At 32.5% G+C, this 15862-nt stretch overlaps 1 protein-coding gene across 41 annotated transcripts in view; it reads left to right on the forward strand.

Moving 5' to 3' along the window:
* Positions 1–15862, forward strand: part of Adgrl3 (adhesion G protein-coupled receptor L3) — a 798686-nt gene that overhangs the window by 736370 nt on the left and 46454 nt on the right. For 37 of the 41 annotated variants that reach the window (XM_063240383.1, XM_063240348.1, XM_063240360.1 and 34 more), the window contains 2 exons: positions 829–954; positions 5571–5667. In XM_063240383.1, the coding sequence (XP_063096453.1) occupies positions 829–954; positions 5571–5667 (223 nt within the window). Of the gene's footprint in view, positions 1–828; positions 955–5570; positions 5668–7983; positions 8026–15862 lie in introns of all 41 variants that reach the window. The other 4 variants (XM_063240357.1, XM_063240358.1, XM_063240359.1 and 1 more) reach the window with 1 other exon arrangement.

A 15862-nucleotide genomic window follows, 5' to 3' on the forward strand; every position in this document is an offset into this window, starting at 1 on the left:
AATTTAGGTCACTTAATGTTCATTTTTATGACCCTGTGCAATTAAATGTAGAGTGACAAAAATTTTTAAACTTGATAAAAGCCCCCATTTATATATTTCTTTGCTTGAGAATGTCAATTAAAAATGCTCAAAGAAATAAAAAAATTCATTGCTTTTTATGTATAATCTTATATTTGTACCTGGATTAAGAATTTAATTTGCTGTGTTAATTTGTTGTGTTCCTTGTATCAAAGAAATACAAATTTAAAAGTACCTTAATATATTTAGCGTTTTTTATTATAAAATTGCTACATCTTTAAGAAAACAAATCAAAGGAATACAAATTTAAAGGAAATGCTTAACCGAACACATTTCCCTTTTCAGTTTTTAAATGTCCTCTGATCGTACTTCCTTTCACCTTCCGTTATGCCTCTTCCCATCCTGCTTTCTTTTCTTTCCTCCTGAGATTTCTGCCTGAAGAACAACAGTGACAGAACTTTTGCATGGATAGGTCCTTTCTATCAAACCTGTGAAAGTAAAAAGTAAAAGTAAAAGTGAAAGTTTCAGTCTATGCTGCTTGAACTAAAAGATAGTACTATATAATATAATACTATATAATATAATATAATTCCATATAATATAAAGATAGTACTACTATAATGTTATTAGAAGTGTTTACGTGTGTATGCAAAATTCTGTTTGATATTATAAATATAATTATGCTATATTGCAAAATATATGTTCCACAGTCTTTTACCTGTGGGACAGGTAATTAATTATACGGTTGGACACTGAAATTCACCTGCTTTTTACTCACTAACAGAAGTCACTTGTTTATTTGTCGTGTAGGTGCGGAAGGAGTTTGGGAAGTGCCTGCGCACGCATTGCTGTAGCGGTAAAAGTACAGAGAGCTCCATTGGCTCAGGGAAAACATCGGGTTCTCGAACTCCTGGACGCTACTCTACAGGCTCCCAGGTACAACGCGTTTGTTCTCTGAATTACCTCTCACCCACACTCTGTTATTCATGTCTTTCTTTCTGATCGGGGGTTTTTTATCCTACATGTTTATTACATTCATAATGTGATAGTCGCCTCGATGTGATTGCTATAGGAATGATTCTGACAGAAATGGAAAGAACCAAAGTATAATAAAATTATGAAATTCAGTGCCTGCTTGCATAACAGTTAATGATCTCAGACAGCTTCTCATTAAATAACAAATGAAGAAAAAAATTTGTTCCTTGATCCAAAATTCAAAGAAAACTATTTTATATAGATGACTGTTGAGTTTATCAGTTCTTATAATTATCTTTCACTTACTGAAACTTTACATATAAAATAATATGTTCAGTACAAAACAGTTACCGTTCATATAGTACTGTGTTCTGACCAGATGATAAGCAACATGGGATAGTGAGGAACAAAACCATCACCCTCCTGCAGTCCAAGTGCCCCGTCATCGGGCCTGCACTGGACATAGCTCTGTAGTTCTGCCAGCGAAAGTTTAAACTGTAGGGACAACTGCAGGCCATTTTCCCCAGACCACAGTGTCCTTACAATGACATTTCAGAAACTCTAGGATCTGAAGAAGCCAGTCCAATAAAACACATAAAATCATGAATAAAGTTCCTGAAAAATGTTTGGGTTCAGATGTGCAGTGTGATCTTTTTCAAATTACATGTTGCAGTAGGAAAAAGTTATGTTTTCAGTGTTGTCAGCTTAATTCTTCTATGGATAGCTTAATGAAGATAGTAAGTTATAAGTCAAAACTCATTTTAACTATGAATTTATTTCTTTTATACATTTGTTTGTTGTATCTGTAATGAGAATAGTTTTCATTTGTCATTTGATGTATGTTCAATTAACTGATAAGAGTAACAGGTTAAATTGCTTTAAACAATTCTCTTCATATGCTTAGGAGGTAAATCCCTTGTGTGCCTTAGAAATAATTCACCAAATAAATGCCCATACTTACCTCAGACTCATCTACTGTGCAGCTGGATGGTCAGTTATGCACACCTAACTAGCCCTGAAACAGCCCTTATAAATAAAGATACCGAACATTTTTGTAAATGTTTTCTTCAAACTTAATGGAACTCTCTTTTGTTTTACAAATAAAATCATATCTCTAATCTCAATCTATTTTCAACTCAAATTTTGACAACACTTAGCTGTCAATCACCACATAAGATGCCAGACATCTTAAGTAACTTAGCAACCATGAATGATGAGATTTATTCCTAAATATAATGTGCAATTGTTATCAATTTGAATTGGATTTATAATGAAGTTTCATCATAAAGTAGAAATTTAGAGGCAGCAGATAGATATATGACGTGAATGAGCAGAGACTTCTTAGTCCAGAACGACTGAAGTAGTTCTGAGCCCAGAACTTCTAAATTCGGTAATCAGAATTTTAAATTTGCATACAAAAATGGGAGCCTATCAGAATGAGTCTTCCAGAAAAAGTTCTTTGTATAGCACGGGCCTTTATTTTCAAACTGGCGATCCTTTGCATCAGTTTGCCATACTTATAACCTTTCAATGTTAAATCAGAATTGCTGAGACTCTTAGACCTTGCCTGTTTTTAACAGCACTGCACTCACTAGTCACCATCCGATAGTCATTTGATTGATGAATGTCATTAATGGGAAAATGATATCAGGAGTTTTCATTACAGGGTTACAACAGAGTTGTACATGTAGGAGCAGTTCTCAAGAATGAGATCAAACCGTGAAGTTTAATAAAATATCAATAAACTTCATGGTGAATACACGTTGGCTTGAATTCTATCTTTCACATGTACCAAATGTGGCACAGTGTGTGTTTTAATTTCATTGTCACTTTTTTTGTTTCCCTTGTAAAATGTTAGTGAAGCCACAAATTTCTTACATTGTTAGGATGATTGAGCTAACATAACACAAAACAGTTAAAACAGTCAGTACTCAATAAATCGTAGTCACTACCATTTATTAGTGTCATTATAGAATGTAATCTCATACATTTTTCTTCAAGCTGTACTATATTTTTTCTTCATCATTGTGAAGAAAATCACAGTTTCACTCTTGGAAAAAAATTTACAGAGCTAATATAACTGACTTAATATAATGCTAAAATAATATATTGCAGTACTAATTCTGATTAAATATGACAACATAATCCACTGGAAAGGATAGTTGCTTAACTCACCAATTTAGATTAAATTAATAACTATATTTTATAATAATTGTGACCTTTCATAAACCATCCTAAAATATTTACTATTATAAAAGCATGATTTGGGGAATATGGTTGCATACTTAACATCAAAAAACTTCTAAAAAAGCAATCTCTGTGTATCTCACTGGATTTATTTAGATAGATTGAGGGCTTCCTGTATAATGCCAAAAGTCTTGAAAGCTCTGAGGATAAAGTGTTCAGAGCAGATAACTTATGATTTGGAGTTTTCATGCTAGTACCAGCAAACAAAACATTAGCAAATACCAAGAAAAACATAAGATTGTGACACCATATGAAAAAGCTAATTATAGTGATATAAAGTATCCAGATGACTGTTTGGGTGAAGTGCTGGAGAAAGCCTGCCTTTGCAGGTGATATTTGTTTATGCCGATGCCTGTTTGATGATAGGCTACAAACAGGAAAAGAGTCCAGAAGGAACCAGTGTCCATGAGAGGACAATGATTGCAAAGCTCTTTGAGTAGGGGAGAATTAGCAAATAAAGAAGAATGAGCTTAATGACATTCAGAGAGAGAATGCAATGGAAAGTGAACAGGGAAGGTGAACTATGGAACTATGAGTGAACTGAGATTTGATTCTGATGACTTTGCGAAGTCAGTGGCATGATTCGGGGAAGTGATGGCACTGTCCACATGTAGAAAAGATTGTGTGGCCATGTGTAGCTTTTAGAGGCACACGATTGGCAAGACTCAAAAGTGGAAACCATTTCCACCTGAACTTCCTTCCTGGTGCCAATCGCTAATACGTTACTGATAGTATACAAAATCACACAAACAAAATTTCGACAGAAATGTGTATAGCTTTTTCTATATGTGGACTGAAAGATTGTCCTCATTTTGACTAACGTATAATTGAGCTGTCATTTTTTTTCATTTATTTTGTTGGCTTTTTACATTTTATTTATTATGCAATAATAGAAAAAATAAAAAAATGTATACAATAAATGCATTTGTCAAGTGTAGTAGAATATTAAATATATGTGAAAACAATATCCAATTTGCAAGATTTTAAATGATTTCTCTAATTAATCTGTATATCCTTCTGCCAAAAAACCTCTTAAATTTTGTTTCATCGTTTTTTTTATTCTTATGATCTTTCCCTCTTTAAAAATGTTGTTTTTAACCTTTTCATGAAATAATTTTGTTAGTATTTTTTCATATGTGGATGTTATGTATGCACAAAGGAAAAATGTGTAACGTAAGTGTTTGTGAAGTCTTCGAAACTGTTTCCAAGTTTCATACAACCAACTATCTAGTATTCTAAAATCAGTTTCTCCTATTCAACAAATTCTAATATATTTGGAGTGTAACACATTTTGAGAGTTTAGTTTCATCATTTGCTTGAATAATGTTTCTTGTTCTTGAATGGAAAAAGCTTCGGAAGATATTTTGTTTCCAACTAACAATATTAGTATTGTTGATCTGTAGCTCAAGAAATTGTGAAACAGAACAAAACATAAAAAAATTCCCCAAATGAAAAAATCAGTACAATATGTTCATGAATTAACTGGCTCTTAGAATTTTGAATTGAAGAATATAATTATGGAAGGATTTTCAATCACTTCTAAACTTCTTTTGCAAAGTAGTGACTAGGGTTTAGGGACTACCTTTATCTTCTTCAAAAAAGGAAAATAAAACCAGGTTTGGTGGTACCTGCCGAAAACCGCAGTCCTTGGATGGCTCAGGCAGAGTGATCACACAGAGTTCATGGCCAAACTGGGCTACAAGAGTTAGCCTGGGCTACATAGCAAAATTCTCTCTCTCTCTCTCTCTCTCTCTCTCTCTCTCTCTCTCTCTCTCTCTCTCTCTTTCTCAAAGAAGAAATGTAAGGCTGTATGTAATGTGTAAAATTATATTGATTTCCTTATGAAAGATACTAAAAATACAAGTTCAGTAGCATTTTACTTATATTTTATGTTCTTTTTTTTTTTTTTTTTTTACTAAACTCTAGATGCTCAAACTAAATATTTTGTTAATAAAATCCAAATTTAATGCATATTTAAACATTCCCATGCCAGGAAAAGTTACAATGAAAATAATTTGTTTCCTCTTGGAAACTAAAATTGTTTAATGATACATAGTGCACACATCTATCTATCTTTAACACATTTAAATTGGTGCAGTACTTTGCATTTATTTCTTTTTCATAGATGTAACTGTCTGTTGTATATATATATAGGATCAACCTAAGGGAACCAAGAACAACCATTAATTTTATTTATGATGTCTTCACTCAACTACATTTCTAGCATGGTGCCAGAAACAAAGGTGTCATATAACGATGACAGAAAGTCAGAGAATGATTTTTATGAGAATTCAATGTCTCCTGAGTGCTTGTCCTGTTTCCTTTCTCAGAGCCGAATTCGTAGAATGTGGAATGACACAGTAAGAAAACAATCCGAATCATCCTTTATTACTGGAGATATAAACAGTTCAGCGTCACTCAACAGAGGTAATTAGAAATGAGTTTTCCCGTTATTTTTCTGATTATCTGTAGAGGTTTTTAAATGTCTTGCTTTATATGCAAGTTCTAAACCTTGTTGTATGTGATAGGATTATTGCAAGGGTATGCAACAGTTTAGTCAGTTGTGAGATCCATTACTGGTGACTTCTTTTTAACCTTGAATTTTCAGGAAATATTTTCTGAAACGAAATTAAGGCATGAAAAACTCTTTCTAGCTATCTATCGGTGCTGTAAAGTGGTGAGCTGTCAGGGCTCATTGGGAGCAGTGAAAATGGAAATTATGTGTTATATAGTCAGCTGAGCATCATAGAGTTCTGCATTGTCCCAGGTAGAAAACAATCCTGTAGCCTTTATAGAAGTGAAAATATACCTATTGACTAATACATACATAAGGCAACCAGTGCACTTGGGGACAAATCAATTCTAAAATATTTATCCAGATAATATCAGATATTTAAAGATTTAAGAAAAAAACACTCCTAAATGTAGATAGAGAGTGTGTGTGCGTGTGTGTGTCGCGCACGCGTGTGTGCTGCTGGACATTATTTTTTTGCAGTGCTCTCTAGACATAGATTTTTGAAATGAAATCCCCTTAATCTTCTGTTTTTTTCTACTGTTTGTTTTGTGGGCGAGAAGGAGGGAAAGAGGACCTGAGGAAGGGAGAGGAAGAGGGAGGCAAAAATGAAGGGAGGGATTTTACACCAGTAAAAATGTAAATTTATTAGATGCAGCATTTGGGGAGTCAGGGCTGGGAAATAAAGGTAAAGCCATTTAGAATACAGTTTTATCTGTGAACTTGGCATTTGTTTGAATTTAGTTCTTGTTAAGATCAATGTTATTTTTTTCTTCATAACTATTAGTCTCTTTTTGAGCGTTTCCTGTCTCTTTTTGTTGCACCCTATGCTATTTAAGCCCAAAAATGTAATAATTATGCCTGCTGATTAATAAAGTGTGATACATTGGTGCTCTTAAGCATTTTTACTTGAGTCCACTGCATTTTATTTATCTGTAAACAGTAAGGATAAATAGTGTTCAAACTGAATTTCATACAGAGACCCACACTTCACTATAATCTTACTGAGTTTTGTATGTCTCTTAACTCGATGTAGTTACTATGTTACTATGATTTAGTGATGATTTTAAGCTACCTACCTTTTTAGCTGTGGTGGATCACACTTGTAATCCTAGATACTTAAGAGATTGAGGTAGGGGAATCACAGATTTGAGGTCAGTTTAAGCAATTTAGCAATATCCTATTCCACAATAAAATGAGAAAGGGATGGGGGATATAGTTGAGGACTCCACTGTTTGGTTCCCCAGTAAAGCAAAAGTAATTAAATAAATTCTTTACGTCACTTTAGGTTGAAGTCAGTAATGAATGGGGATATTCCAGCAAATGTGAAGCAAAGGCATGAAAATAAAATTATTACCTTCTTATTTTGCCATTATTAGTTTCTTATTTTATAGATTGTTTCTTTAGATATACTATCTCAAGTATTTTTTAATTTAGTTTCAAAATTAATTTGTAAAAATTTTATAAATATTGGAAATATTTTTTTACTTTGCTTTCTGAATCCTAGACAGCTAATTGCTTACAAATACCTTCATATTCTTGGAACTAATTTGCTTCCAGAGTAATTTTGTTTTTCCTTTTTTCCTTATTAGAAATATCTTGAATCTCATGATTACAGCAGCCATTGATTAAGGGTTTAAAACAAAGGATAAGAAAATATGATTTTACAATGCACTGTTTATTTGCCTATTATCATAGTGAATTCAATATACACAATTATTAGTTTGTCTAATATTGTTATCAACCTTTATACAAAGAGAGTAAGGTATGTGGACGATTGGGACAGTTTGACACAAACTTAAAGAAAATAGTAGTATTTCATATTGGCCGATACTGTGTTTCAATCTGTCGATTAAGATCTTTAGTTTTAAAAGATGTTTCTTAAATAAAGGGTGTGATATTTCTGGTGACATTGAATAATTGATTTTAATGACATTGGGAAGGCATTGAATTGGATGTATAATTTAAAGTGAATCCAGGCAGTGATGCTTGTTATCAGGCTAGGTCTGCTCTCTTTCGCTTAGTGATGTTAGTGATGCTTGAAGTCAGTGCTCCTCTTCATTCCGTGTACGAATTTTCTAGCCCTGCCCAAGGTCAGAAGCTCCTGGTTTTATTCTCATCTTATTATTTTTTATCTTAGATGATTGGAGTACATTAAATTTTTATTTCTTCATATTATATCTCTGAAGATAGTCTTTAACCTCCTTCTTTAATCTTGTCTTATTTCCCAGGGTCCTATCTTCCCTGCATTCAGGCGTGTGTATCATATTTAGGTAGGTGACATCCAAGATTATCTTTCCAGATAAATGCTCAGTCACTTCAGCAACATAATTAGTTCCACTCATTCAAAAGATTATATCCTGTTACTGAAATGGAAATCTTAGGCCCTACATCTTTGCATCTTCATATATCCTAACTCCCCATTCATTCTTACAGTTAGCATTTTTTAATTCAAACTCCATTTCTTTTCTCAGTTAGATATATTAAATCTCTTATGTTACCTTTAAAATAGTGCTGAGCCTTGAAAACTACATGCTATTGTAGTAAAACTTTATTCTTTTTAATTTAGGTTTTCTTTCTTATTAATGCCATCACCCAACATATCAAAAGTATTATTTTATATTTTGTATGTCTTGTCATCTATTCTTCCAAACGAGAATCAATCATCATTATCTTCAGGATACATTTAGCATAAAGAATCTACCATACAGTGCAGAAGTCCTCCTCAATATTTTTTAACCATCTCTGATATTCTGTTCTTAAACCAATTTGTTTTCATCATACACATATGTATCAGATTACCTTTCTAGATTTCCCACTATTATAAACTTGATTGCTATTGGAGTTTTATTTATGAAATCATATGAAACATTGGAAGATTTGTTGATAATTTTCAATAAATGCACTAATTCTTATATTTCTCTTTGAGGTCACTTCATCTCTTCAAAACCTTGCATTAAATCTGTGGTTTGCATATTTGTACTTATGAAGATGTTTTCCAGAATGTTCCCTTAAACTTTCCAAATATGTTTCCCTTACCAATCTGTTTGGTATAATTGTCACACACTCACGCCAGTCTAGAATTCCTCGAAGCTAGTGATTCAACAACATAATACTGTTAGTGTGTCCAAAAGAAGAGAGGACTTGGGAAGGGATGTGAGATGGTAGTTGAATGCCGAAAGTTTAAACAAATGTTAACTCCAAACCAAATTGAGGCTTTTACAAGCTTGTAAGTCTGCATGAAGATTTATTCATTAGCTTATTTAAATATTTGCTATATTGAATATGCTTTGAAATGGTGTCAGAAACAAAGGTATCACATAACGATGACAGAAAGTAAGTTAGCTCAACCCCTAGCTTGTTCCTACCCATGTCTACTACCCATAGTCCCTACTGACTGAATATGACCTTGAACAATGTCAGTTAACAGTACTTACTAAAATGCATGACTTTGATCATGTAGCGAAGCATTTTTTGACAAATTTCTCTGACAGTTGAGTTAATTGTTAAACACTTCCAACATTTTACAAACCTGTATAGAAATTTGAATTCCTTCTGAAATTAGATTTTATTAAGCTTTATCTTACCACAAATATCAAAGCTGCATATCTCATTTCTTTTTACTTAATTAGTTACATCAAGATCAGAAGTTTTTGTTTACAGTTAACTTTTTCTAAGCAGCTTCTATCAACCTGTTATCCTTGTGTGAATTACAAAAAAGATACCTAAACCCTCACACCAGCCAAAACATGCCCCCCCTGAGTGGTAGCATTATTAAAAAAAAAAAAATTACTCCAGGACAATGGGTTGGCTACCATTGTGAGTTTTATTTCCCACTGACCTCCCATCATTTGTTTTCTCAACTTGCCATACCATTAATGCAATCTAAATTTTTATGTGTGGAGATCTAACTAGGAGGGCTATATTTATTTAAGCTTACTTGTATGTTATATATGTCAGAAGACTAATGCATGGCTGTCTAGTATTTATTTATTATTGTTGATGGAATCGCTTTTCGGGACTCAGATTTGTATCAATCTGCACACTCATTCACAATAAATTTTATGTAGTCAACAAAATTATGAAGGATTATGATGACATATTTACTTTCACAGTTTTTAAGGGTAAATTTTGGCTGTCAGCTATTGGCACAGCTACCTACTAAATGGGACCTTACCTTTTAGGATCATTGTGGTTACAAAAGAGGTGATTTTAATCATCCAATAGGCATTTTCAAATAGCCAACTTATTCACTGTAGTTTTGCATAGTGGTCTTAAGAATGGGCACTGGATTTTAATTTAGAAATTCTTGGCAAACTGGTGAGTTTCTCTGGGTCTGTGCCATAGGGATACAAATGGTACCCACTTTAGAAGGGCCTTGATAGGAATAAATAATATATGTGAATAGCTTACAATAGTGCCAAGAACATAGTAACAACTATTATTATTTGATTCAAAGGTTCACTGACATTTTCTATGAAAACTACTCAGTGTCAGTGCTTTCAAATAGTACATTTTAAAAATTAAACAATACTACCAGAGATTTCTACTCCTTTTTGCTTTCCAAAATAGGCCAGAGGAACCTGAATGCCTACCAACTCTTTGCTCAGAGTTTTTAGAACAGTTTATTGATAAAATATTTTTTCTTTAATTTTAACTTATTTTCTATTTCAGTAAAAAAAAATGAACATTTTGGTCAGGGAAGATTATGTTTTAAAAATGCGCAAATAACTTCTACAAATAATCTTCTTGTATAGAACCAAAGATATAACTCTTCACAATTTTTTTTTACTTCTTAATTTAATAATTCTTGAAGCATGTCCTCAATCAGTGCAATACTGTAATTCTAGAACAAGTAGAAAATTTGAGTTGCAGTGTCACTGATAATGTTATAAATTAAACCTTACTGCTTCAATGTGCTAATTCTGGTTTAAACAAATAAAGCCCATGAACTGCTTTATGATTCAGATTTTTAAAGTCAAAACTTAAGCTGCATGTCATCTGTAAAACTATTTTTACTGTATTAGATACATAAAGATTATGATGTTGTAAATTTCACATATAATATCCGAAGGGAAGCATAGCCATCATTTGCTCAAAGATTTGTCTATTAAATAGATCATATTGACTTTTGTTTACTGCTTTGAAGTCAATAAGAATTAATCCTACTGCATGAAAAATTAAAATTGAAAGGGGATATATATATATATATATCCCCAAAAGCACTTTATTAGGAAAAATGATATCTAAATTGCCATTGTAATAATTGCATAGTATCCAATTAAAAAACACCTGCTAAATTGTATACAAAGACTTACAGTTTGTGCAGCTCAACCTCATAAACTTAATGCCATTTATAAGTAAGCATTTGTAGCTGGTTCTCTTATTATTGTCATAATCAGCTCACTCCAAAATGTAATGTTATTTGGACTACGGATGCTTCACAGCAAAGGGAGTGACCTCTCACATTCATGGAAAGTAAAATACAATCCTCAGTAAATCAAGGGAGAATTACGAAAGACTTGAGAAGATAATATGAATTGAAAGAAAGGAATAATTCTTGATTTAGAAAAATAGAAACAATGTGTATCCTGAAGCAACTTCAGTCCAAACAGCTGATTGTGCTTTTTTCATAAAATAAACGTTCTCAAATAAATAGTATCAAAATGCATTTATATATACCTTGTTTTAATTCATAGGCTTTTTTTCAGATAAACTTTTCTATTTATGGTTCCAATTTTATGGCTCAAATTAGAGTCACGACAGACCTACATGTAATCTTACATCATTTTGATGGTATGTAAGAGCATGCCCATACTGAGCAATGAATACACTAAAATATATTTTCTTCACTTTGGTAAACAGTTGTATTGCATTAGATATATTTTCATCTGTTCTGAAGGATTTTTTGTTTGTTTGGAAAAATATATAAGCAATGTTTGATTTGCAAATAAATATAACTGTAAGACTGACTATGTGATATTACCAGAGTATTAAGAATCTGACTTAAAACAAATGAGTAACGGTTGGGTGAATGACTGAAATAAATATATTTTGCTGAGTGCTTTGATTTACTAAAAGGAGCTATCATACACTGATTATTTTGTCTTTGGCTAACCGACTTGCCATCTTTGAACTTGTCATTTGTTTTGAATGCAATGCTAAAGAATTTTAAATGTCCACATTAATACAATACAGATCATTAGTAGGTTTATAACTTCAGTAAATCAACCACTTCCTCTGTTGTAAAGCAAAGATTCATCAAAACTGCTAAGTCTCTATCCATTGTTGGCTTGGGCAGTGAGGCTAAGAGTTATGGGTAGCGTTTTTTTCTACTGATGATGTAAAACTACATCACTGATTTGCCTCGTGGCAGTGATTTCATGATCTGCAACATAATAATGCTGAGTGGCATATCATGGAGGAACACTAAATGGAGAGCTAACACTAAAAATTTTAAGAGAAAGCAGTTTAGATAGTGTATTAGAAATTGCTGAAAACAAAATAATGATCTCAAACTGCAAGCAAAATGCAAATAAATTCTCAAAATTTAAAGTCTACTCATAGAAGGTGAGATATTGGATGGGATAAATAATGTACAAGCTTTTAGAATATTAGTGCTAACATTATGTAAAGAATGGCTACAAATCAATGAATAAAATTCAACACCCCAGAGGCATGTGAGTAGAAGATCAGAAACGCAGCTCAGAAAAGTGAAAGCAGAGGGTCATCCTGTGAACAAAGACAAATTATCTCATGCTTCTGGAGAGATACAACGTATAGTACTGATAGATTTTTCAGACTCAGATGTGCAAAAAAGTCAGTCTGTGAGATGATGTGAGATATTAAATTCTATTGTATTTATTATTTTATTATTTTAAAATAGTATTTTTGGGTTATGCAATAAATTCAATAAATATTGAGTATAATGCAAAAAAAAAGTGATAATGCTGTCCCAGCAAAAATTTGAGAAATATTAATTGATACAAATGCATTTGACAGCATTTTACAATCTGGTATACATTGAGAGTGTGCAGAGTGTATGAGCTAGCAATTTGGACTTCCAAATATTTGTTGTAGCAAATCTCATGTCTGGACAAGAAAACATACAAAGCCAACTAGCTCAAAATAAAGAATGATATAGGTGATTTTAAGGGTTTCAACTCAAAAGTTCAAATTTAAAATAAATGTAACATTTCAGAATTCAGATTATTTCATTTTGCATTGAACTATCAATAACCCAATCTGTACTTTAGAGAAAGTGTGTCATTGAAATCCACATTAATAGATTTGCAGTGAATGAATTAGCTATTAAAAGAAGTTGAAGTGTTTCCAAACCATTTGAATGGAATTTAATAGGTAGGTTGATTAAAATTTAATAGCAAACTTGTTGGCTATTAAAAGTGCACAGTGTGATAAATCAAGATGTCAGCTCTTCAATTTATGACTTGAGAAAAAATGATGAAAGAGCTCTTGACTTTCAACAAAATATTTCTAATTTGATACTTTGTAATTTCATTAATTGAATTAAAACATTAAATGTGAAATTATGTTTTGAAGGTTATTTTACATAACTTTTAAGTGTATCCTGCAGATTCCAAAAGTTTTTGTTTGTTTTGCTTTGCAATTAAAGACTTGGTCTTGATTTATGTGCCTATCACTTTTAAAAAACAACTCTACAAAGTCGGGTATGTGTAGTTACACAGTAAAACAAAGCAAAATCATAAACCAGAAAACAAAACATTTAAGAAGAATGCTTGAAGCCTCTTTATTTACCTACTTTGATTTTGCTTAACTATTTTACTTAACACATGAATATAAAATAAAATAATTAAATGTCACTGAAAATTATATATGAGGAAAACTAATATGCTCCCAGAGGGAGCCTAATATAATTAAGTTGAGAATATCTGTGAAGATAAGATCTTTTTAAAATGCGAAAATCCCAGTGGGGATGCGGTCCACAGTCAGGCACTTAGAGTGTGTGAGGCCCCAGTTTCCTTGGCCAGCACTACCAAATCATCTCACAAAATATCAAACAAACATATTTAAGTGAAACCACAAAATTGACATGTGATTGCGGATCAATTAAGCATGTCTCAAAGCCTATGTTCATTTGTGTATTAAATAATGGCAATAGATAAGATGTTACAAAAACCTTGTTCAGATCCACTTTCTAAATATAACCTTTCTCGATAATACTACATTGCAGTTGATTAGGTGTTACTTATATGTATTTTGGGTATATCTGATTAAACATTTCCAGTTTTCTTATGCATGTCATGCTTTATTAGCTAAAGAAAGAGAGACATCTCTCTTTCTCTCATACTAATTTTATCTATTTTTAATAAAATTAAATTCATTGAGACCTTTTTACCATAAAGAAGTGCAAAATTCAGTGTACAAACATATATCTATATTCATGTGCAAAACAGTCTATAAACATATATCTAAAACATATATTTTACGTGCAATTTTTAGGATTTTATAATTTCATACATACCACATCCTGGGAAAAGGTCTCTTGACTTCTACTGAAGCTAGGATTGTAACCAAGGAAAAGGCTTTTAGTGGAGAGACTAGTTTACTTATAGAAATTGAAAGTTCCATTAAGGTCAGAGATAAATACATAGAAGTATCACACAGCACTAACTGTTCTTCAAGTGTAACTAGAGTTATATATGTTAGTTAATGTGTAAACTGGAAGTAACTTCATTTAAAAAATGTTGCTCGGCTAGATGGTGTACACAGGTAGTCCCAGAAGGCTGAGACAAGAGGATGGCTGCCAGCCTGGGCTGCGTGGTGAGTTCAAGGCCAGCCTACAATACATAGCAATCCTCTGTCAAAAAAAAAAAAAAAAAAAAAAAAAAAAGAAGCAAGCTGTGTCAAACGAAGGGAAAGGGGGAGAGAGAGAACCACGAGGGAATATAATGGAGGGTGACATGAAGTAAAGAAACAGAGAACCATCAAGGCAAAACTATTTTATTGGTATACACCAAAGGATCATTTACCATCTGATAATTTAGAAAAAATCAAAAGTTGAAAATTGACACATTATCTTGTAATTATTGAAGAACAGTTATTTTTCACTTGTTTCATTGGATCGGATCTTGAATAACAAAACTCTGGTTTAGTGTAATCAAATAAAAATGTAAGCATACTTTTTTACATGAAGTCTGAGGAGTCATTCACAGTACCAGTTCAAGGCATTTTAAGAAGTTTGCTGTGTGTTTTCGTTAGCCTCCTGTCAAAAAGAAGTACTGTTTGTCTTATGGCTCTGAATGGTACACTGTGGATTCAAGTGGATCTAATTTTCCTACTTTCCAAAGTCTGTTACTTATTTCAGCATTTCGAGGCACACATGTGGGCCTGCCTGGGTTAGCATCCTCGGCTGTGAACACAGGGTCACACCCACGGGTGCCAGAGAACTCTCTCCTTCCCAGCATCAAAGTACCCACTCTGTTGTCATAAAGAAAGAAACATCACAACTTTGTGGCAAAACTGCTTTTGAAAATGGTGTACACTTAATCATTCTGTTCAGAATTTACTTATTCAAAATTTGTCACATCCATCTCAATCTTTAGGTATAAATTGAGAAAGACAGGAAAGAATTTTTCTTAAAATGACTAAATTTTTTCCAGGGGCTTTAAGTCTGAGTGTCTAAATAATCATTAGAAAAGTTTCTCTAAATTTCTCAACATGGAATATTTATGATGAATCCTATTTTGTTTTATCATTCTTTAACCAGAAATAAAAAGATTTTGTTGACAGCAATGTTAATGATTCACATATGTTGAAATTCAAACTTAGTTCATTTTCTGTGATTTGATTAAGACATTATCCTGTTTCTGACTGCAAATAATCGAGGGTGACTAGACTGTAGCCAGGATTTAAGGAGTTGGATGATTAAGAAGCGGCTATTTTTGCATAGCTACTTTATTTTTAAACACATTTTTTGAGAATTTTATTTTGAGTCATGGCAGCTTACTGTTTGCGTTTGTTGGTTAAGCTATTATTGTCATTTTCCACAGTTAGTATTTAGATAGCATTTTGTAATTCCATGTAATTATATGATTGTTTCTTTCTGTTTTGAAAGTTTCAGTGGTACAG

This window comes from Cavia porcellus, unplaced genomic scaffold, assembly GCF_034190915.1.
Source record: "Cavia porcellus strain 051 isolate PalLab524CR breed Dunkin Hartley unplaced genomic scaffold, mCavPor4.1 scaffold_30, whole genome shotgun sequence".
Classification (NCBI taxonomy): domain Eukaryota; kingdom Metazoa; phylum Chordata; class Mammalia; order Rodentia; family Caviidae; genus Cavia; species Cavia porcellus.